The 24,116-nt window shown below is 47.6% G+C and overlaps 1 protein-coding gene across 2 annotated transcripts; it reads right to left on the bottom strand.

Moving 5' to 3' along the window:
- Positions 1–13,096: 13,096 nt before the first annotated feature.
- On the bottom strand, positions 13,097–24,116 carry LOC144126046 (sodium/potassium-transporting ATPase subunit beta-like). Of its 2 annotated transcripts, none has more exons than XM_077659947.1 (6): positions 23,903–24,116; positions 22,941–23,081; positions 21,793–21,912; positions 20,240–20,421; positions 17,809–17,922; positions 13,097–14,727 (listed from the first exon to the last, which is right to left on the bottom strand). In XM_077659947.1, exons 1-6 carry the CDS (start codon positions 24,015–24,017, stop codon positions 14,488–14,490), a joined length of 912 nt encoding a protein of 303 aa, XP_077516073.1. In that variant the 5' UTR covers positions 24,018–24,116; the 3' UTR covers positions 13,097–14,487. The 2 variants fall into 2 exon arrangements, with proteins under 2 accessions (XP_077516073.1, XP_077516074.1); XM_077659948.1 differs by lacking the exon at positions 23,903–24,116 and adding an exon at positions 23,151–23,592.

The following is a 24,116-nucleotide window of genomic DNA, read 5'->3' as shown; positions in this document are numbered from 1 at the left end:
GAGCACGTCGTCCAAAGTTCTGTGCTGAACGTCGACGTACATTGAGAGCATGTCACCTAGCGTTTTGTTTAATCGTTCCGTTAAACAATTCGTCTGAGGGTCGTAAGATGTCGTCTTTCGGTGGTCTGTATGACTGTGGCGTAAAATCTGCTGCAGGAGGTCAGTCATGAATGCTGTACCCCTGTCGGTGATTAGGATCTCCGGTGCACCGTTACGCAAAACGATCTGATGGATGAAAAATTTTGCCACGTCAAGGGCTGTGGAGCTTGGCAGAGCTGATGTTTCCGCGTATCGTGTCAGGTAGTCAGTTGCAACGATGATCCTTTGTTTCCCAAATGAGAAAGAGGGAATAGGCCCAGCATGTCCATCCCGATCTGCTGGAAACGCCGCGATGGTGGTGCTATAGGCTTCAAGAATCCAGCTGGTTTTGTTGAGGGCACTTTGCGACGCTGACAGCCTCGGCACGTTCTGACGTAGCGTGCAACGTCCGACTGAAGGCAGGGCCAGTAATAATTCTCTTTGATCCTTGCAAGCGTGCGGGCTACACCCAAATGTCCAGAAGTCGGTTCATCGTGTGAAGCCTGAAGAATTTCGTCACGTAGGCTCGTCGGTATGACAATAAGGTATTGCTGATTGTTTGCGGCGAAATTTTTCTTTACGAGGACACCATGGCGAACGCAGAGTGACGCTACCAAGCGCTTGAAAGCCTTCGGGACAGTCGGGTGGGAACCGTTAAGAAACTCCATGAGGTGCTGAAGTTCCGGGTCGGCGTATTGTTTTTCAGCGAGGCTCATTGCACTGATCGCATTTAAGGTGATGTCGTCGTCGTAGTTACCGTCCTCTGTTGGGGATTCGACCGGGGCGCGCGAGAGGCAATCGGCGTCCGAGTGCTTCCGGCCAGACTTTAACGCCACTGTCATGTATTCTTGGAGGCGCAGACTCCATCTGACAAGGCGGGCTGACGGATCTTTGAGGGTCGCGAGCCAACCCAAGCCATGATGGTCCATAACTACAGTAAAACGTTTTCCATAAAGGTAGGATCGAAATTTCGACGTCGCCCACACTATCGCTAGACACTCTCAGTTGCTGAGTTAGCTTCAGCGTGAGCCAAAGAGCGGCTGGCGTAAGCGATGACTCATTTTCGACTGCTGTGGATTTGAATCAGAACGGCACCCAGGCCGACGTTGCTTGCGTCACTATGAAGTAATAATAATAATAATAATAATAATAATAATAATAATAATAATAATAATAATAATTGGTTTTGGGGGGAAAGGAAATGGCGCAGTATCTGTCTCATATATCGTTGGACACCTAAACCGCGCCGTAAGGGAAGGGTAAAGGAGAGAGTGAAAGAAGAAAGGAAGAGAGAGGTGCCGTAGTGGAGGGCTCCGGAATAATTTCGACCACCTGGGGATCTTTAACGTGCACTGACATCGCACAGCACACGGGCGCCTTAGCGTTTTTCCTCCATAAAAACGCAGCCGCCGTGGTCGGGTTCGAACCCGGGAACTCCGGATCAGTAGTCGAGCGCCCTAACCACTGAGCCACCGCGGCGGGGTCACTTTAAAGCTCCGCATCTGCGTTTTCGTCGAAGTGAGCCAGAACTGGAGGAGCTTGCAGGTGGCGTGGAAGAGTTTCAAATGCTCATGCCTGAGGGGCGTCCCACGTGAAAGGCGTGTCTGTCCTCGTCAAACGCGGCAGGGGCTCAGCGATTCGTGCGAAATCTTTCACAAAGCGACGGTAGTAGGCACATAGGTAGTAGGAGTGCTTTTTGGTCCTGCGGTGGAGGGAAATTGGCAATAGCTTTGGTTTTGTCAGGGTCCGGCCGAACTCCCTCGTAACTGACGACGTGACCCAAGCACTTAAGCTCAATGTAAGCGAAATGGCATTTCTCATTTTTTAACGTTAGCCCAGAAGACTTTATGGCTTGCAGCACAACTTCGAGGCGCCGAAGGTGCTCCTCGAACGTTGGGGCGAACACAACCACGTCATCAAGGTAGACGAGGCATGTCTGCCACTTCAGGTCTGCCAGAGCTGTGCCCATCAGCCGTTGGAACGTTGCGAGTGCAGAGCACCAACCAAATGGCATTGCCTTAAACTCATAGAGACCGTCCGGAATAATAAATGCGGTTTTTTCTCGGTCCCGTTCATCTACCTTGATTTGCCGATATCCCGATTTGAGGTCCATGGACGAGAAATATTTTGCATAGCAGAGGCGATCGAGAGCATCGTCGATTCGAGGAAGCGGATAAACATCTTTTTTTAGTTACTTCGTTTAGGCGACGTATATACTCAACACAAAACCGCAGTGTACCATCTTTTTTCTTCACTAGGACTACAGGTGCCGCCCAGGGACTACGGGAGGGCTGCATGACGTCGTCTCGAAGCATCTCCTTAATTTTACGGCTGATTGCGGCGCGTTCACTGAAAGACACACGGTAAGGTGACTGTCGGAGAGGGTGCACGGCGTCATCCGTAATTATCCGTTGCTTGACCAAGTTTGCTCTTCCGACGCGGGAAAAAGTCCAGAAGGTATCGCAGTAGTGCTGGAGGATATTTTCTACTTGGCCTCGCTTCTGCGGCGACAGCGCGAGGTTAATGTTGTACTGGAAGTTTGGAACTCCAGTGTGAACTTCTGCTGACGACACCATGGCTAGGCTGGGCGCTCGTCGAATGTCGGCGATACCATGAATGTGGGCCACAGTGGTCCCAAGGCTGAGATGTTGGTGCGTAAGCAGTACTTCGGTTTCTCCGTTTTCGAGGCAAACGACCACTCTGGCGACAGCAAGACAGCGGTCGAAAAGCACAATTTGTTTGCTTTCGACGACACCTTCAAACTTCCGCAGCGTCTTCGCGCCGACAGATACCACAACACTCGAATGGTGTGGAATGGTGACGTCGTCAAGGATGCAAAGAGCCGCGGGACGTTCGGAAGCACTGTGGATTGCGTTCTCCGCGGAGAACGTTACTGACTTTGACTTAAGGTCAATGACCGCGCCATTTTCTGTCAAAAAATCCATTGCGAGGATTACATCCCGGGAACACTGGTCGAGTACGACAAAGGTGGCCAGGTACGTGTCCTCTTCGATGGTCACTCGTGACGTGCACTTGCCAGCTGGGGCGATCAAATGGCCCCGGCAGCACGAAGCTGTGGGCCCGTCCAAGGTGTGGTCACCTTTTTCAGAGTCGCGGCACAAGGTCCACTGATTACCGAGTAGTCGGCGCCGGTGTCCACAAGTGCGGTGACGTCGGTACCGTCGATTGAAATGTTCAGATCAGCAGTTGTAGCCGTAGGTGTACGGGAACGTCGCGGAGTCCGCTCACGGCTGCGGTGTGGCGCCAGGAGGTTTCGTTGCGGCGGAGAATTGATGTTGCGAGGCGTGTTATCGGGCTAGTGATCGTCGGTGCGTCGTAGAAGCGGTCGGTCATGTCTGTGCAGCGGTGGAGGACCTTGGACGTGTCGCCGGTGAGCAACCTTCCCCCCAAAGGTTGCCGCTCCTAGTTTTCCCGACGGGGACTAGGAGACCTTCCGCGCGAAATGTCGGCGGAAGAACGTCGCGGAGACGAGAAACGACGCAGAGACGGCGACCGAGCATAGTAGCGTGGTGCTTCGGGTGCCGCGGCCACGTAATCGCTTATTTCTCGAGGCCATTCACCACGCTGCGGTCGGGGCGCATCGGAACTATATCCCTGCAGACCCATACGTCGGTAACGACAGTTGCGGTTGACGTGACCGGGCGCGCCGCAGTGATAGCACAGAGGGCGCCGATCGGCAGTACGCAAGACGTCGCTCTTCCGAGGGGAGACCTGAGAAGGGTGAGGAAGGAGTGGTTGGCGGCGAATGTGGACAGGTTTATCGGGGCGACTTGGAGGCGGCGGTGGATGGCAAACGGCTGCGGCGTATGTCATCATCTGGGGTGTTGTGTTCGGTTGAAGAGGGTTTGGCGGCGTGAGCGCCTGTTGGAACCCTTCACGAATAATGTCCGAAATGGAAGAAACCTACGGTGACTGCAGGGCTGGAAAGAGATTTTGAAGCTCTTCGCGTACGACGGTCCGGATGGTCTCCCGAAGGACGTCGTGGCTAGAAGCATCGGCAGCGCTGGTAACCATCAGCGACGGCGGAAGATCGTACTGCCTGAATCGCATGTCGAGCATCTTCTCCATCGTAGTGGCTTCGGAAACAAATTCGGCGACTGTTCTGGGCGGGCTTCGAACTAACCCAGCAGAGATCTGCTCCTTGATGCCCTCATAAGAAAACACAGCTTCTTCTCTTCGGACATGTTAGGATCAGCCCAGCAGAAGAGCTTCGCCATGTCCTCGGAGTAAACGAGGACGCTCTCGTTTGGTAGTTGGACGCGTGTCTGGAGGAGCAGCTCGGAACGTTCTTTGCGGAGGACGGTGGTAAAAGCCTGCAAAAACTGATTCTTGAAGGAACCACACGTTGTTATTGTGGCCTCTCGGTTCTCAAACCAAGTACGAGCTGCACCCTCCAGCGAAAAAAAATGTGCTGCAGCTTCGAGTCGTCAGCCCACCTGTTGTATTGGGCTACGCGCTCGAACTTCTCGAGCCAGTCCTCCGGGTCCTCGCCTGAAAAACCTTGAAAGGTGGGTGGCTCGCGTGGCTGCTGCAGCACGACGGATGGCAAAGGGATGCATCCGGCATGCTGACAGGGGTTTGCATAGAGACTGATGGTCGCGCTGAATCGGAGGTCAGTGTCCTCACTGTCTGACGAGACTGCAGAGGCCCGAACTCTGGTTGTATAGCCCTTGCAGCCGCCGGCTACCTTGGTGGGTGGGCCTAACTTCGACTTTCAAGGATTCAGGCGGGCTGGAGTCCCGGCTTCCTGGAGGGGTCCTGGGCATGGGGTGCGCTTCCCAGCACCTCCACCAAGACGTCACGCGTGAATGCGAGAGATCTCTGATCACAAGAGACAGCGGCGGGCTTCGACGAACATCATATAACATTATTTGTTATTTTTAACACTGTAACAGCATTTGAAAGTCAGCATTAAAGTAATGTTTACTTTAATGTTAAACTATGTTTCCTATATAATATATAACGTTATTTATTAATCTTTAACGTCAGTGTAAAGTTCTGATGCAATATAAAACGTTACTAAAACTTATACATTTTTTATAACATTATTCTATATAGCTCGGTGCCACCCAGGAAGCGCCCGAGGAAGGAACTGTCACGTGTAGGGACACAAAGATGGATCCCTCACATATCGGCGACAAATATGGAATTGGGTTTAATTCTTAATGGCCTTTAGGGACCCCTTGTGTTTTGCGAGTAATCGCATTCATTTGCGCGGCCGTTTAGTTCCGAAAACTTGGCCGAACTACATAGTCCTAAGTGGAACGTGTCGCTCACGAAGCGCAAATGTAGAGCCTTAATTTCTTAGGACTGCTCTGCAACAAGCCTGCCGCACCACCGATTAAGCCTGCAAAGCGTAACTTGCTCGAGACCGCACCACGCGTAAACGTTGAAATAAAACGCGTGCCTTTCTGAAGCAGCTCATTCCTCTGAACCATTCTCCACAGTACAAGGGCTGGGGAATTTTTTTTTCGTTCTTTGCATTTCTAAATTCATTGCAAACTTCTAGTAGAGACGACATTTCGGTCAACTGAAAAACGCTCGATGTGGCATATCGTTTCAATTTTTTTTTCTCGCCGGTGTTGTGTACAATTGTGTTGCAGTTTCGTTATGTACGGCGTGGTCTACTCCTTGCTTGAACACGCGTGCAGCATGGCTGCTCTCTTCAGAGCAGCCATGCGGAGCGGCGACAGTGTCTGCACGAATGACCTTGAACAGGAGGAGCGGAACTGCGTAAGTAACGACGTGAATACCACGTGACTCGCAGCAGCTGCAGCCGCCCGCTCCGCCGTCGCCTATCCACTGTCTCGCTATGGATGATGATGATTCTGGATTTTTACGGCGCCATGGCACAAGGTTATTTTCTTCTACTCAAGGTGAGGTCACTCACCTTCTACTCCAGGCGACCCATTTCCCAAGCATTTCACCCCAAATAAGCCGAGCACCAGACCATGGGAAAGCTTGCACCCATTGAACCGGTGGGTACCCGGCGGCAATCTCGCTATGGATGAAGCAGTCAGCTGGAGCCAACGTCCTCGAGAGTGGGTACTCGCCGACGTCGAGCCGAGTCTGATCATCCGGTCGACATTGCCAACCGTGCGAGGGATTTATCAATCGGTAGGGAGCGTAAACGCGCTAAACGGGCAGCCGAAACCGATGAAGAGCGGAAGCTTCGCCTGGCTCAAGGCGAGCGAAAGATGCCGAAAGAAGACAGTGACGAGCCTTGGAAGCAGCCGCGGTGGAGACTGGCGATATAGAGGCTAGAACCTTTCTGGCCTCTATACTGGCAAGCCGCTGGAAGCGAGTTCTCGCAGTGCGGAACACACAACGAACCATGTGGTCCGTCTGTCAGACTAGCTAGTCAGACAGTGCTTCGGCCACGAGAATCTTCGAAAGTGACTTCTTCACGTGTAATCTGTTTGGCAAGGTGAAAAGTTGAGCTGATTGGTGAATTGTATGAAAAGCGTTGTGTGTGAAATACCTCTGTCATGCGGACGCACCTGCATTGGTCAAACTGGGCGCTGTTTAAATGAACGGCTTCAAAAGCACAAAAGATCCCTAAAGGGCGCCATCAGCAGTGAACTAGCAAAGCATTGCAAAGAGCATGGATGTACTCCGCAGCTTAACAACGCAATGGTCATCGCGTCATATTTTTATCAACGGACCAGGGAGATTGAAGATGCCTCCAACATCCGAAAAAAGAACGACGTATGCGTCAGCATACCTTCGATAGCGCTTCGTGACAGCGAAATTGATTATCTGCGTGCGTTGTCCTAATCTTTTACCACGTGTACATCTTATGTGTTTTTTTGCTTCTGTCCTTTCCTTCTTGCACGAGCGAGATGTATATATTTGACGAACGTGCATTAAAAATCTGGTTGTTAGTCAGCGTCGTGTCCTGCCTGTCCCTTCGTTGTCTCGTGCTGCGCTGTTCCTGCCGCAAGATAATCCGGTTGGATTTGTGTGAAACATCTGTAAACGGTTAAGCTTTCGCTTGCAAAACCTGGGTTAGCTGAGCTAAGCCGCAGCCATATTTTTCCCTTTGAATTTGCGCGTCTTCCCGCCTCTTCTCTGCTCAATTTTAGCAAAAATGTAAGCGCTCCTCCGCCGCCCCCACCCATTTGGCCCCTTCGCCACCGCCGGTGGGGAGCTTCTGGGTCTTTCTGCGGAGCGCGCTACGGAGCTGCGTTGGCGCGCATCGAGGCACCTTTAACGCGACGTACGACTCTAGCGCCATCTCTGAGTGAGCGGCAGCACTGTATGAGCCCGCGCTCCCGGTTACGTCGATGGAGGGGGACGCCGCTTAACCCACAAACGGGCGTTTAAAGGCCAACTCCGGAGTTTCCTCGAACATTTAAGTTTATAGTCCCATCACATTCCTTATGGTGAATGCCAATCGCTCTGTGACAGAGCGCCTGAATCCGGCGCAGAGCGCGCGACCTGAAATTGCGGTTGGAGTACACTTGCTCTGGCCAGAGCATGTAGGGCGCCGCTGAAAAAGAGCGTCACGCAAACTTCCGGTCGGATCCGACTGCTCCACGGAGCAATCTCGGCTCGGCAACCGCTCCCTGTCTACGATTGGAAGACGCGATCCGTGCCTCAGATCTGCGTTTGGAATACAGTTGCTCCGAAAAGAGCAGAAATCGTTGCTCCCGAAATGCTCCAACTCTGCGATTGGAAGTCACCATTAGAGTCCCCTCGGTCCAGTACAAAAAAAAAAAGCATTTTACAAAATACCAAGTAGAAATGAAATCAAACTGGATTTCGACCGAACGATGGCGTCATGTACACTGTCTAACACCGCTAAACCTTATTCCTGTATTGATTGGCTAAACTGGTAACCGTAAGTGAGAGCTTGAGTTATTTGTCCGCAATTACCAAAAGCCAGATAAAAATTGTGTCCTTCAGTAAACAGAGCGAATATTAACGGCCGTGCGCCCAGTGACGTCACAAACGCAAGCTTGCCAACAGAAATTATAGTACACTATAACAGAAATCGCCCCTATTGAGGCCACGAAATGGGAAATTTATAATTGACTAGCGCTGCAACAAAACAACGCCCCGCTGCGAAACTTGGCACAAAAGTTTCAGTAAAATCAGAGGAAGTATGTAAAGGGGCTTTACATTTATGGCTGAGAAAGCTAAACTAAAAAGTTTTCTCGTGCCACTCGATTCAAACTCGCGACGTGATCGATGACTGGTTGCCGCCGTATTTAAGTGAATGGCGATGTAGTAAACCCTCTGAGATTGGTGCGCAAAATTCGCCGTCGTCGCTCGCAGTTTACTTGTGGAATCGGAAGGATGGTGATGGCGGCACCTATATTTTGTTATTGGCTTTCCTCAACTATAAAAATTGCCTTTTTGGCGAGTGTTACCTATCGATACAGTTTAACTTCAGTTTGTCTTCAGTGTCGCTTTAACAATCTTTGTTGTTAAAATGTTATATCAACTCGCGGGTCATCTGCGCTTTTCTTGAGCTTTGTGGTCAGGTTTCCATGTTCCATTGCAATCCCAATGCTCTTATGGCTCTAGGAAATCGTTGTCCCGGTGGTTTATGTGCGTTCAACAGCAATGCGTCTGTCTTATTTCAGATAAATGGCCAGTGATATCATACGCCTCTTGTGCTAAATGCCAACAGTGCTAGAAGTTTTAAAAATGTTAGCTTGCAGTGACATGCAAGTAGTCCAAGATGTGCAGAACACCAGGAGCACATGGGTCGACGACAGTACAGGTCACACTTGAAACTACCAGAGAACCTTTGGTATGCTGTCCTTACAGGCACCACTGACCGCCATCATTAGTAGCTGGCAGCTACAACTGCTGTGCACCTGCAGATTTCAACACCTTTCAAGGGGCCACGCATCGCAGTATGACAGCAAAATAGGAACCCATTGCAGGCAGCACGCCATGTCTATTTGCAAGATGAAAATGTGGGCTAGTTGGTCGTAGTACATAATGAAATGCGGGTAGTGCAAAAGACAAGGATAAAGAGTAGAATGGGCAAGAAAAAGAACTAAAAAAATTGAGGGATGCTTAAACTTTGCCTTTAAGAGCAGAACGAGATAGCATTAACAGGTCCCATTTGCATTGACTACTCAGTTACCCAATTCCCGACTGCAATATTCAGAATTACTCGCGTACACAGCAATATATGTCTCCGAGACAAGCAAGTACAAGACTACGAAGCATTCACTAGGTCAAACTTTATTCAGTTTGAGCCAGTGAGCCTTTGTGGCCTATGGGTAGCGTGCCCACCTCACAACCCGAAGATCCTGGGTTCGATTCCTAATTCATTGATTTACTTTCCACTGCAACTACTTTATTTACTTTGCATATTTTAACAATTCTAAGATGCTTGCACCGGCTTTTCTGCAACATGGGGTCCTCAACACTATTGCTTTAAAAATTGCCTAGCTCACAAAAAGGCAAAGACAAGGAGAAAGCCAGACATGAACCTGCACATTGCACCTGCACACAGGCTAAAACCTTGAAAGGCAAAATTTCAAACGAAATCAAAAGGCACATGGCTCACTGGTCCAGATACGCAGATTGTAACTGTCGTGTAAGGCCACAGATAGTTTGCAGACACACACCTCTTGCTGCTTTTTATTTACAGCTATACCGCTGTTCTGTCAAACATAGGGCAGCAACCACAGCTGTCAGACAGCTTTGACAACCAGACAGTAAGATTAAAAGAGGCGGGCTATCTGGAGAGCACCATCCCTTTTGCATGTGAAAAACTTTGTAGGGAAACCAAAACAAATAAGTAAGAAGAAAAAAAGAAAGATAGCAGTCATGCCACATGTGCATCAATTGTCACAGAAAGAAAAAGTTGCCTCACATTTTTAGGTGGATGCTTTATTTTCGGCTCATCATAAGCCGAGCGGTATTTGCCCCTGCGGTTCATGAGCAGATGGAAGGAAAACCATCAATGCACAGCGTAGCATAAAGCAGGCCATCAAATTTATTCTGCCCACCTCGGGTGATCGTGCATTGCATTCCTTTTGCAGGTTGACATGTGTATATTGGCCAAACCGGTCTGCGTATAAACACGCAGTTAAAAGCGCACGAGCATACACCTTGACCACAAACTTGAGCCCCACTTAGCAATTCACTGCCACAGCTGCCCTATATTTGACCAAACAGCTGTAATATTTTGCCACAGGGATCAGATGGCCGGGGAGATAGTTGAGGCATACAAAATAAAGCAGCAAAAGTGTGTCACTAAGCCATCTGCTGCCTTACACAACAGTGATTTGTGCATCTGGACCAGCGAGCCACGAGACTGTTTCCCTTTGCAATTTTGTCTCTCTGGATTTTTAATCAGTAAGCAGGTGCAATTTTTCACATAGTGAAAGCTCGCTAATTCGGACCTCGATAATTCAAATTTTCGGATAATTCGAACTACACTACTTGGTCCAGCCAAGCTCCATAGAGATCTGCGTATAAAAAATCCCGTTAATTTGAAAGCGAGTCGGTTCCGCTACGGATAATTCGAACTACACGCTGCCGCGTCTGAGCGGCTTGGCACCCAGCACATGGCCAAAAAAAAAAAAAGCACCTCCGCCTAGTTAGAGGCTGCGCACGTCCTAAACGGGCATAGAAGATGGAACCAGATAAAACCGTAGAAGAGTGGGTAAAGCCTAAATGGCTCCATCATTGGCGCGGCGGCTGGCGGTGCCAGAGGGTCTGGGATGGCGGCTGCGTACCCTCATTTCTGCGCAGCCTCCGAAACTCGCAACTAAATACTCGTTAATTCGAGCCCTATTAATTCAGAAATATGGATAAGTACTGTCAGCGCGGTCCCAGCCAATGCCTATGAAAGGCTATGACTTCGGACGGGCACTACAAATTACGTGCGAAAAACTTTTTTTTTCTTTGCGAGAGTCGCCCTTCCTTCCACCCAACAGTCGCCAACGTAAGCACGTGGGCTTTTAGCATCGCCGGCTACAGTGTTCTGTCTGTCTGTTACTGCCAGGAAGAAAGAAAGGAAAGTGCACAGGCCTGCTCACTGGCTCAAGACGAGCCACAATCGCTACCACGTGCAGATAGAAGGAGAGTTGAAAGATGGGATAGTAAAGACGCGCTAAAGACAAGGCCAATCCCGGAAGTAGAGCAATACAGGGCCAACCGGTGGCGGGAGTGAAGCACCCTTCAAACTCTCCACCACATTTCCAAAAATATGTCCAACTTGGACCCTTCTAGAACACTGTAGCCCGGCGGTCAGCCGCTGGCCGGAAGCGGCCAACGTGGGCTGTCAGCGTAAACCAATAAACCAATTATGGCGCGACAGCGTCCGACTTCCGCCCGCTTCTACATGGCCACGCCTACCGAAGCGGCCTCTCGCTTCACCGCGAACTCGTCGTTGCTGCTACACTGTGCCTCATGTTCACGGCAAACAAAAGTCGCACAAAGCTTTCGTTTTGTCTGAAGATGCCCACAGTAAAAAATTTTAGCAATGAAACGCGCCAGATTTTCAGAATGCTTCTGGATTTTGAAAGCTGCTAGGCTTAGCCACTATGCGTCGGTTGACGTTGGGAAGAGCGAGAGGTTCAAACAGGTTAACTAGTTTGGTTCAGAAAGGGGTCACAAAGAATAATTCGTCCTCTTTGTCGTCACTGCATAAATAGCTCAATTGTAAATGCACAGCTGTTCTTTTCAGCATTTTACCAAGCATATGGAATCCTGCCGTTTCTAAATCCTGGCGGCAGCCGGCCGTTTTCGGCGTTCCGCCGCTCAAAATCCGCAGCGCAAGTTCGCTCCATATGGGTCGCCCTAAATACGGTACATATACCGTAATGCAAATGGTTCTTGTCAGTTTTTTCGAGGCCATTCGATAATTGGAACCGGATAATTCCAACTTTTTTCCCGGTCCCGTGAAGTTCGAATTAACGAGCTTTTACTACTAGTCTTTCCGAAATACATTTCAGTAGATACTCAGTGCTTGTGGTATCCGGTTTTTTCTTCTACTAGTCTTCTGTGCTACCAACATTTCAGTGTCTATTTGCTATTTTACCTTCCAATGCCGCTTCCTTTGCTACACTAAAGACAGAGCATACTGTGCACAGGTAGCCCTTGGCAATGCTTTCTAGAAGCTATAGGAATAGAAATGAGGATATTACCATTTGAGGCAGTGGAATGGGTATACATCTTGGCTTAACACCATTGGCCGTTACTTACAGCTGAGCTTTGGAGGTGTCATTGTATGTGAACAAAAGGATGCCCATGGGAAACTGTCAGCCTCCTCTACAAACCTGAACACAACCATTTCATCTTAACGCCATACAATCACTGGTGCCTAGCACACTCACTATAGTGGGATAAAACTGAAAAAAACAGCAGTTAGTAACAGTGAGCTGAGGCTCGTGGCATCCTGCATCACTCAGCTGACCAAAACAGAACAGTGAACGAAGTCAACCTTTTAATGTTCGACTATATCAAACAAGCCAGAGTCATCAAAATTCTGGCAATTATAATTCTATGGTTAGCTTCTTTAGTTAACAAGACTACCTTTAACGATGAACTACTTTTATGTCGAGGAGGAATTCTGTGTGGTGGCCCTTGATCTGGGTAGAGCTTCACTGCAGGCTCGAGTTGCATCAAACTAAGAGTGACAATGTTCTCAATGTCACATGTTCAGCAACAACAAACTAGATGAGCCAATGGGCAAGTGCACTCAAGCTGGGACATGGAACACTACAGTTTAGCAACAGAATATATATGAAATATGCAGTGTGCGGTTCTAAGCAATATGCCTGCAGTGAAAATCACACTGCCCAATAGTCTTGCTCACGAAGCGACATCACATTTGCATAACACAAATGAGAGAATGCAAAATAACAGGTATTGCAGGCAGCTTAATGTAATTTGACATCGCTTCTGTCCACCAGCAAGTACTACTACAACTGCTGTTTCCCAAACAATTCCATGCCTGTTTCAAACCTTAACAGCTTTAAATCATTTCCTTCAAGAGCTCAGTCAACGAGACGCAGACAAGGCCAAGTGTCAATAACTTTTACTCTTCCAAGCAATAGCATACGTACAAGGTAATCCCCTGCCACAGTGTGTTGGGCACGTTTCTACAGTGACAACACCAGCACACGCGCAACAGAAAGAAAAAAGTACAGGGCTGCCTCGACAACCTGAACAAAGCGCTGCCTTTCCAATGTCATCACAGCTTCTGCCCCTTGTGTGTGAGACCGCGTCCATAGTCCCACCATGTCGAGGCAGCACAGTTCAAATGCTCGGGCTTCACCACCACGCCTCTGTCCTCATTGTGGCACCTTCTAGAGGGCTCCAGAAACCGCTGCCATCTTCTTCGAGGTGGCACACGTGCGCCAAACTGGCAGATACCCGCTTTGCCTGGTGGCAACCAACTCATCCTAGAACAAGCTATCACAAACTAGAGGGTCTGTCACCGGGTTGGGTTAGAGAATGGCGGTGCATCTGTGTGTATGTGTGGCGTTTTTCTTCAGTGGCTCGGCAAGACTCCCAGACGCAGCGTCCGGCACTGCTCAAAATGAATGCCTATGGCTCTGGAACAATGCGTGAGGATGCTATAGAGGCAAGCGAGAAATTCTAGCCTAATGTTATGTGCCACAAATCCTCACGTGTGCAACCCCTCATGTTTATTTCCTTTTTTTTTTTTTGCTCGGGAGATCCACTTGGCGGCGCGAACCCCGTACATCCCAGTACATGGCGGGGAAAGAGAAAATCGCAACTTTGAAAAAACAACTCGCCTTGAAGCGCCGATTTCCTCTTTACATCTAAATCTCAAAACAGAAGAACATAAGAACAATCGGGCAGTGCAATGCGACCCAACAACCTATATGAAATATGCAACAGCTACAAGAGATGCGGCAGCAGCGAGGACGAGAAACGGGAGCAACAGAAAGAGGTCGCGGACGAAGCTGCTGCAGTTCTCTGGAATGTCCGTGGAAAGAGCTGCCTCTGAATCAGCACTGAAGGGGAAAAAATACGGCGGTCTGAACACTTCCAAAACTGATTCCTAGGCTGACACGTGGAGACAGCACTAGCAGAACAATAAGTAGCAATGAATGCGTCTGACAGAGAGAAGGAAAAATAAAATGTGGGAACAGACTAGTTTCATCTCTTTAAGAAAGTTGACTGGAAATGCAGAAATGAAATGAAATGTATAGGCCGTTTCTAAAGGACAAGAAAAAAAAAATGAAAGGCTCAACCAATGTCCTGACTTCACTGGCACCAAGAACCGAGCAGCACACATGCACAAAGACATGAAATGCGGGAAGCAACAGAGACCAAGAGGTGGGGGGAGAGGTAAAAAGGCGTTTTCCGGCGATGCTGTCATCACGCACACATTGTGTAAAGAAGGTGTGTGTGCCATGGTGAGCACATGTGACATGGGGCTCAGTCGATCATGAGCTCAAAGTGGGCGCTTCCGATGCGGTCCTGGCGGTCGTGCTTGACATTCTTGGCCCAAATTTTGCACTCCATGTTGATGAGGACACCCCGCTCAGGCTTCAGGAATTGGACAAACACAAAGGGTGACAGGTAGCCCGGTGTGTTCCGGAAAGGGAAGTAGTAGTTCTCAATGCGGTTGGCCGGGAAGTACAGCAGCGGACCCATGTTCTCCACGTCAGCCACATTCTGTCAAAAAAGGAAAGAAAGCATTGGAGGTAAGGTCGCAGACACTGCAAGAGCACGCATGCTGCAATAAAGCCCCTCACTGTGTAGCAATACTGATGTAATAGGAAAGCCATATACCGTATTTACATAATTAAATCGACCTATTTTTCAAAATTTTGAAAATCCGAAGTGGGAGGGTCGACTTAAAATCAAAACCAAAGCATAGCAGCATAGGTAAAGGGAGAGACAAACAAGATAGTAGGCATGCTATAGCGTGGTTGCATTTTTGCTGCATGGCTCCGTTGCATTGCTCTTTATGCTGGCCTTGAGCAGCTGCTTTGTCAACGCGCAGAACCGGCATTCCCAACCCGCACGAGGCGGCCGATGGTGGCTGTCCATAAGCAGCAAACCGGCACCAGCCCACTCTCCACACGTGGCCACACATTGTACCTCTTGATAAGCGGCGGCGGCCCGATAACGCATTCGCGTTCTATTCTTAATAGGCTCTGCCCAAGTTTTTACTTTTTTACTTTCAACTACGCACTCTGCGCTCCCATGAGCGTCATTAGTTGATGGAAGGGCCGCTGTTCCAATCGCGGCGGCACCCCCAATTGGAACCGCAGCGGCACCGGGGAGTGTCGGCGGCCGACGGAAGAGCAGACGCCGATCACGCGTAGTTTCTCGTCCAGTAAGCGACCGGCGCTCGTTCACAGCTACATGCAAGATGGCTGTCATTCTTAATGCCGAAGAAACGAACTGCGCGCCGGACTGCAAGCTCGACGTTCACAACGGGAGATACAGGTGTGGCAGCTGCAGCGAGGCAAAATTTTCGGCTGTTCCAGGCGATGTCACGATGTGGCTGTTTGCGAAGTACGGGATTTCGCTGCACGACAATGTTAGAACGCCGAGCTGTGGGACCGCAGCAGCGATCATGACGGCAGCGCTAGTGAGGACGATGGCGCAAGTGTGGACGAGTAGTCCAGTGACTAATACATTATCGTTATAGAATGTGCCCACGGGCGCTCCTGCACGCAGCAGCCGATAGCAGCTGGCGATAAGCATAAGCCGCAGGATAGTGCTATCGCGCTCTATTATTAAAGGCCAAGTGTAAACGACCTCGCAAGATTTTTTTTTTCTTTCAGAAATGTGTTGGGGGGGGGGGGTCGACCTACAATCGTGTAAATACGATTTGCATATCGTAAACACATGTCTTTATAAACAACTTCAGCAGTGAGTAGCGTAACGTAAAGAAAAATCTGGTCTATTGCTTACTGAACTAACCAAGCACAATATTGACTGCTTTGGTTTGCATTGCTATCTTCAATGACCCTTTCATTCCTCACTGGAACCAGTCTTGTAGGTATATTACTCAATGCTACGCAGGCTAAACAGACAGAGGCCCGCCTGCCTGAACTCGTATTCCCCATGTACTGGCCTTGTTCATTTTAACATGAACTGCAACTATAAAAACTGCACAGCTGGGCTTCAAAACTGTTAACTAAAGAGAATCATTTTTCAGAAGGATGATACTAAAGCAGAGAAACTTTACAGTGCTAGAAGATGTGCAGGAATTAAAAATGGCTCAAGCTTTTTGTGTGACCGTAGCGAAGCATTTCAGTGCTGCCTCTGAAGAAATGGAAAATGCCTATTCCAAACACAAAAAAAACCTTGAGTTCCTTTCAGCTCTCGCTCCTCCGAGTACGTAGCATGTTTCAGAAAAATGGCCAAATATAGATGCAAATAGCAGCACTTGCTTATAATGATCACACTATAACCCTAACAGCCGGCAAATAATGCAAACAAAGATAAACACAAAGCAAGTGGTACAAAGCTAAATTGTGCACACATCCACTGTGTCATTACTGTTAATGAGAACCACTGACAGAATACAAGAAAATATTTGTAACACTCGAACCTTGTTGTAGTGAAGAGATAATGAATCAACGGTTTGACATAGCCAAAATTCGTAAAAATTAAATTTTGTTACAAACACACACAAGAGCAGCACAGGGTTAGCACCTCAGGCAATGTGTGTTAAAGAATCGGGAAGGACTTTTCCGAAGCACACTCCATATCAAAGGCACTCACGATTCCAGAGGCCGAAAAAAAACAGCATAAAAGAGTGCCAGCCAGGTTGGTTTCTTCAAACACCACAACCAGCGTGCAACGGCAACAGGCTAAGCATCAGCTAGGGTGGCTTCCATGCAGTACAGCCACGTCACTTGGAAAATGGTATGTTAGTGCGAGAGCTATCACTGGGAACCTTTCACCATCTCTGTAAAAGACTACATGAGAGCCGGATGGTTACTGCAAGGCTACAACTGTCTATGCCACCACTACTTCTGGGGCGCTGTTGAGTGCAAGGGGTGAACGCATGCCGACCCCCTGGCTACGAACCCTTCAAGACACAGTATCTACTGTGGTGCTGTTGGTGTGTGTGAGATAAAACCACAAAGCGTGGTGCTAATGCTAGCTGCACCACCACCAGTTACTTGTGTACACCGCTTGGCGCTGGCGAGTTCGATGTATTCATTTTATGGCGAACCACGATCGCTACATAAAGTAAAAATTGCATGTGCTTGCTAAAAATATTTACGAACAGTTCGATTTAGCCAATAATTTGTGAAATCTATGTTTGTAATATCACTCCTGCCTAGTACCGCAATCGGGTTTTTAGATTGAAAACCATTTATATCAACTAACCAGCATTCTTCTTCAGGCCTAGGAGCAGTGAATCGTCACTCGAAATAAAAAAAATTAAGCAAATTTATCGCTCATGGATTTTGCTGTGGGTGAGATGAGACAAAACAAAAGCTCAATGACCCATTTGTGGCTAGTGAGCATACATAAAACCCTACTAACAATGACTTCACTCCAAGGCGAGGAGTTCTGCTTGAAAGCACATCGCCATTCCAGATTTTCCAGTCAGTAGACACCCTATAGACTGTATATGCAGGCTCATAGGCATGAATAATACAGCATACACAGGCAGCAAACAGTACAGTGTTCGGGTAGCATAACCAGAAAGACAAAATGACACATTGCAAGCCATCCAGCATAGGGTCCGAGGTAACAAGATGCACGAAATTCAAGGAGACTTGCCTCTCCCTCACAGGTGATGTAGACATAGCGGCCATCGTAATTTTCCTTGACACTGTCCGGAATCTTTGGCGGGAATGTGTTGTTCTCATAAGGCTCCGGAAACCAGTCAATAATCTGCAAGTCAATGGGCTAGTGAATCAAACACACAATCGACATACCCAAAAGTCCATCCGCAAAACACACTAGCACTATTAGGCACTGTCATCTGGCTGACTGCTTTGGCATCGCCCAGTGTCATTTCTTTTTGAAATGTTACCTATAACATTTTTCCTTCCACAGCAAAAGGAATGAAATTTGTGGCAGCCCAAGACTTTCCAGACAATAAAGCACCCTTCTGTTATTCTTTTTTTTATCCAGTGGATAAATGGTTTTTAAATAGAACCTAAAGCGTGTATTTTTTAGAATTATGATTCAAAGAATTGAAGCTTGTAGGTAAAGCAATCCAAGATGTTTTTGCACTAGCATTTAAAGCAGCAACATAGTCACCTATTAAAGCCGTGACGATATGCACGTTTTTCCTCACAGCTTTGTACTGTGAGGAGAAGCTCAGTGATGACGTCACACTGAGTAAGATTTCAGATTCCCAGTGCCTTCACCCACCTATTTCCATTCCTCGTCGAACGCCACCAAGCAATGCTCTGCGGGTTTTGCCTTTGACGACATTTGGTTTCCTCTTTACCTTCAATATGCACTGCCTCCTCAAGCAATCACTAAGTGCACCCTGCTCGGCATTTTGCAGTGGAGAAAAGCCTGAACATCGTCTCAAATTTAATCAGTGATTATGACAATTTCAAATGCTAGCACAAAGACTTCGCATGGTTCCCCTGCAAGCTTCACATAATCGATCCCTTTAAGCTCATCAAATTCTAAGGCATCATCAGAAGCACTTTAAGGCCGCAGAAGCAACTGCTTCTTTAAACAATTGCTGAGCTAACTAACCGGCCTATGAAAGTAGAAACCTATGCTAGCTTTTTCAGCTTTACTGAATTGGGGGCAGCACAAGTAACCGAGAATAATGGTACATGTCCCAAGTTACTTGTCATGTCACCGTTACTTTTTACTGTAACCCAGTCGACAGTGCAGTAATGCATTCATAATAACCAGTGGGAACTGCAAATGCTTGGGCATCAAAAAGTCCTTTGTTGCAGTGAGGCAAAAGCAACAATAACAAAAACAGTGCTACCTGAGCGACTGTTTTGCACGTTGTTGGCAAAGTTCCCAACATAAAAAAAATGGCAAGTGACAAGGTTTAATGTCCCAAAAGCTGCAAATATGTTACGAGACATTGCAGTGGAGGGCTCCACATTAATTTGGACCATCTGGGATTTCCTAACCTGGACTGATATTGCATAGCACAGAGGCATTTTTAAAAAATGGCAGGATACTGCAAGAATCAAGCATCATCTTCCAAATGAAGCACAATCAATAGTGACAAACTATCAAACCTAAATTTACAACTAAAAGTTCGCACAATCAAAAATACACAAGATACAGCATATTTATAAATTTAGCTAGAAATGGTTTAATACTGGACTCAACATTCACTACTAAAGCATAGAAATCAGGTTAGCGACAGGGCTAAGATACCAAGCCTGCTGAATCAGCAACCTATAGGTATTGTTTCTTATTACAACCAGGCTGCCTGCATAAATTTCTTCTGGCAAGAGTGATATGTCTGTTAAAAATGGCAGCATTTAATTCTCTTCAAGGATTCGTGTGTTCTTGCTTGGCCTTGTTGTTTGTTATTTGCGCAGTGCTAAAAAGATGGCTGAATCCAAATCTTTCCTGAGAACCAAAACTACAGTCATTTCCATTGGCAGTAACAACACCATGCATCGTGGCAAGAATCAACAATTTCTCGAAACGCAACCTAGTGATGACTACTCGGGCAGAACTTGGTTATTCAGAAACAAGTATTTCAGCTTCGAAGCATCCAAACAATACATGCGATCAAGCAATAATGAGCAAACATTGTTCTTTCGGTACTCCGGAACCAAAGTGACTACTGAGCAGTGCTCGAGAGCACAACAGCTGCTCAATGTGCTCCTTTAAGACGCACCCTGATAACTGACATCTATGGCAAAAAGACCTTACACCATGAATGGTGCAGAACCCAATAGTGCATGCAGTAGCGATTGCTTAAATACACTGGCACTTCCTCTACGATCGGTACCTTCAAAATGGAGTGTGCAAAATTTCTCAAGCATTGTTGCCATTTTTCAGCCCTGGACTACTGTTTAATTGTCCGGCTCCAGTTTCAGCCCATATTTGAGGATTGGCTAGTATGTATAGCATACATTGCTTAGAGTACTGTCTCGATAATGATCACTAATAAACAGGCTTCATTTTTGGCTGTATTTTGCCCACAGAGTCCCGGCTCCTCCTCCTACACTCCCCGGGTCAATAACACTACCAAGGATAAGCTGCGCACCCTGTTGATTTTCAGGAGGATGCAGGGCTGGGCGTACTCGTAGCCAAACTGCTGGGCAATGGAGCAGTTGCTGGCGATGGACTCGAGGGCGAAGCGGCACGCTTTGTTTTCCTTGGGGTCAATGGGCTGGTCAAAGCTGCACGTGCGCAGGTGCTCCCCATCAGCCTCCTGCCGGTCGTAGTCTGCACCAGTACACGCACATGAGCACATCACACTACATCGCTGAGGCTACAAGTCATCTGCAAGTTGCACACAACTTAGTCCAATATTACAGGGTCTGAAGCACACTCCACCTAAGATCAAGAGAGGCACCAGGAGAGGGCAGTATGTACAGTAATTGTACAATAACAATGCAAAAAATATCTTAAGTAGCAATGCAGACTTTGAAGCAAAGGAACACATAGTGCATCTTTTCTCACAGACCTTTACTTGATAACGACATAAGTATTAAGCACATACAAAACTATGAAATATGTATTGCAAGGCATCATTTCAAAACTAGAAACCATGGTAATAACTGCAAATTCATTGTCTTCTCCACTAAAAAACTTCAGGCTTTGCAAACTTTTACCGTCTGTATTCAAAAATAAGTTCTACTTTATATAATAGGATACAATTTTAAAAAGCAGCAGTCGGCAACAACAACCCACAGCCTACAAGGCGTTGCTTTACTCATCTAATCAAACACAGCTGCAAACAGAATCAACATTTTCATGTTTCCCTCTATTATATAAAGTTTCATTTTATTAAACAATTCAGAAGCAACAAAACTTTAGCAATTACAGTCCCGTCTTGTGGCAATGTTTTTTCTTCTTGGGAGGGGGGGGGGTAAAAAAAAAGCTTGAACAATAGGCGATTTTCTTGTCTCAGAGGAACAGTGTGTGGTGGTCAGGAATGTGGGCAGAGGTTCACTGCAGACTATTCGACTTATTTGGCCACCGAAATCAAAGGCAAAAAATTGTTTCACGTTCATTTAACTTAAATACGTCATCTGGGCGACCATATCCACAGCTCATAAAATTAATCTCAAACCATAAGGGGTCACTTGACCTTGTTCCCTGTAGTCCATATTAAAGTAACAAATGCAAATAACAGATGGAGCCCTTCAGAGAACAACGTTTGTAGGACTGAACAGCCTGTTCCTCCTACAGCACATAGAGCACAGTGCAACATTTGCCTCAAAACCAGTAACGCTAGGAGAACTTCACAATTACAAGGCAATGAAAACACAACCATTCAGGGTTAGTTCTGCGTAGGGATTGAGGCAGCCAACGTGCGCCAACACACGTATGAAGACAGCACACACTGGGCACGGTGTGGCCCAGCAGTGACAGCTGCCAACCTCCTGTGTCTCTCAATTTCAGAAAGCGGTAGGCCATCTCCTCAGTTCACACTCCTCAATACGCTCTTTGGCAGCCTTTCACACAGCTTCTGTTACTCACGTTCCAAAAACACGAACCTTGCACAGATGCTTGTGCATGGCTTTCTTGTATACATACATGCCTATACGCTGTGTTGGGATACCTAATATAACAACAGTGCTACTGACTCACCCTTGAGGAACTCTTGAATGTCATCCACCCAATACTTCCAGGTGCCTGTGTTGCCGGCCTTAAAGTAGATGAGGGTGCTGTCGACGTTCTTCTCGGGCGGCCTCGGACGGAAGCCTAGGCCTGTCAGATCAACCAAAACTACATTAAACACAGGCCAACCCATTTACCAATATCAATGGCAGCACTTCAAGCATGTGTGCAGTCACTGCACTGGCAACGTTCACAACAGGGCAACTTGCCACATCATGAAAAGCAATGCTTCAAGTAGTCCCACATGAAGACCAACATTTCACGCTGTTTCCGTCACACCATAGTTGAACAGCACTTGCTTTTAAGGAGTAATAACAAGAAGCTAAGACTAATGCGTTCTAACAGCAATGCTTTACTGCAATTCAACCCACCTTATAAATGAGTCAGTTCATAAGCTTAGTAATATGTGGCCTCGACCTTGATGACAGCAGACTTTCATACATTGCAGTACCAATAAATGTCCCCCCCCGAAAGCTGGGTCCCACAAATCTGTTGTCTGGGCATGCAAACAAGTTGCAAATTAATGTTTGAAGAGAACTTGATTAAGTGAAAAAGTATTTTTTTTCCTTTCTTCCATGAGAATGGCAAAGAGCAGTGCAGTATTGTATGCACACCAGCTGTGTTATATAGGGAGGTCTTAACAGCCTGCCAAGCACTGAATATTGCCATATCTACGACAGTCTGCTAGCTGAAAAGGGTGAAGCTCCTACAGGCAGTAAGTGAACCATAACTTGCCTGCACTGCTAGACATACAAGCCTTTGCGAGTCTTCTGGCATGGCTGCTGTTTACAGACTCCATTATCAGATCACACCCAAGATTGTTGAAGGGTTACAGATAAGACACCTGGATAAAATGTGTCTGCACCAAGACTGCAATTCGCTTACGATAAAGGCAGCCTGCCCCTTTTGCCAATGCTGAGAACAGGCATCTCCCTATGTATTTTGTAAACAGAGTATGATGAATAAGTAGATTTTTTCTTTACATACTTTTTGACAGTCTTGTATAGCAATCACTATACTGTATCTGCCTTTCATTCTCATCTACACAAACTCCTTTTTCAACGAACATGAAACAGTCTACTTTTTCAATGAACAGAAACTGGAAAGTTGTTATTCACCTGGAACTGTTCCAATGCAACTTCCTTCTAGGACCCATTTGGGCCTGATTGTGTCCAATGTCTGGTAGAACACAATGAGCATAATGGTCCAGAATGCAGTAAGGCATGCATAGAAGATGATGTAGAAAACAGTGATCTTAACTGCAAGAGAAAAAGACATGGAAAGGCACGTAAGATACTCAGTAAAAGCTGGACAAAAAAAATTATTACCGTTATGACGTACGCGTCAGGAAAGCGGATGGAAACACTCAGCAACGACTATTGCAAGCCCATAACGCAACACTCCTTTTCGAAGCCCCACTGGGTACCGTGCTCTCAACGCCCATCTTGAATGTAAGATAAAAGACAGAAACCACGTGGAAGCGCGGAACTCGTTTTCGCGACTACTGAAAGAACTGCTGCTCGCACAGGCGCCGAGCGTGGCCGGCATGCGAACTGCTAAACACGACCTGCTCGACTCAAGGTCGTTCACATAGCGATCAGCGCATGCGAACAGCTCTTCGCCGGTTGATCACAGCAGGTAACCGAGAAACGCCTCGACATGCCGCAATATTCGCATCCTCGCGAACTAGCGATGTACAGAAAACACCGCGATCGAACTGAACGACGGAGTGCGCGACGAATGTCCTCAGTTTGACCGCGAGACAGCCATGATACCCGAGGATGAGAAGGGCGTGGAGGGAGGAAGGAGAGGGGATCGGCAAGCAGTCCCGCACGGCAAATACCCAACCTTCAACGCTACCGCTGCTTCGGGGAGACTTTGCAAAAGCGCAGGTTAGGTTTCAACACACAACAGTCGCTCTCTTAACGAACTTTACGTCTTTCCCTAACCTACAATACACAGTCTCAAATTTTTCACCCCGTTCGGATGTCTAGTTCGGTTCGGCAGGCTAAACTCGTGCAATCGTCCCGCAAGCAATCAGTAGCGCGCGTGCAATGGTAAAACTATCTCGGGTACTCACACCAACTGAGGCCAGTTCGGCCGAATACTTCTTTGGTGTCGGGGTTGTAGAGAAACCGCAGGAAACCGCCTTCTTTTTTGTCGCCCTTGTAGTATTCTCCCTCCTTGCCGGCCATGTTTGCAGCGCGCCTGCGATCGATGGAATGACGCCGAGGCAAGGGCCCGGATGCACAGTTGCGCTTGCAGCGCCACCGCGGGCTTTACCACCGTTGCGC

Source organism: Amblyomma americanum, chromosome 3 (genome assembly GCF_052857255.1).
Source record: "Amblyomma americanum isolate KBUSLIRL-KWMA chromosome 3, ASM5285725v1, whole genome shotgun sequence".
Lineage (NCBI taxonomy): Eukaryota > Metazoa > Arthropoda > Arachnida > Ixodida > Ixodidae > Amblyomma > Amblyomma americanum.
This window is presented reverse-complemented; position numbering and strand designations above follow the sequence as displayed.

Bases quoted from the DNA above. Each gene is read 5' to 3' on its own strand.
- LOC144126046 (XM_077659947.1), bottom strand. From the start codon at position 24,017: ATGGCCGGCAAGGAGGGAGAATACTACAAGGGCGACAAAAAAGAAGGC. The intron at 21,913-22,940 runs GTGAATAACAAC...TTGATCTGACAG, and splicing joins TTGCATTGGAACAGTTCCAG to GCCTAGGCTTCCGTCCGAGG. The intron at 17,923-20,239 runs GTGCGCAGCTTA...ATTGACTTGCAG, and splicing joins TCCTCCTGAAAATCAACAGG to ATTATTGACTGGTTTCCGGA.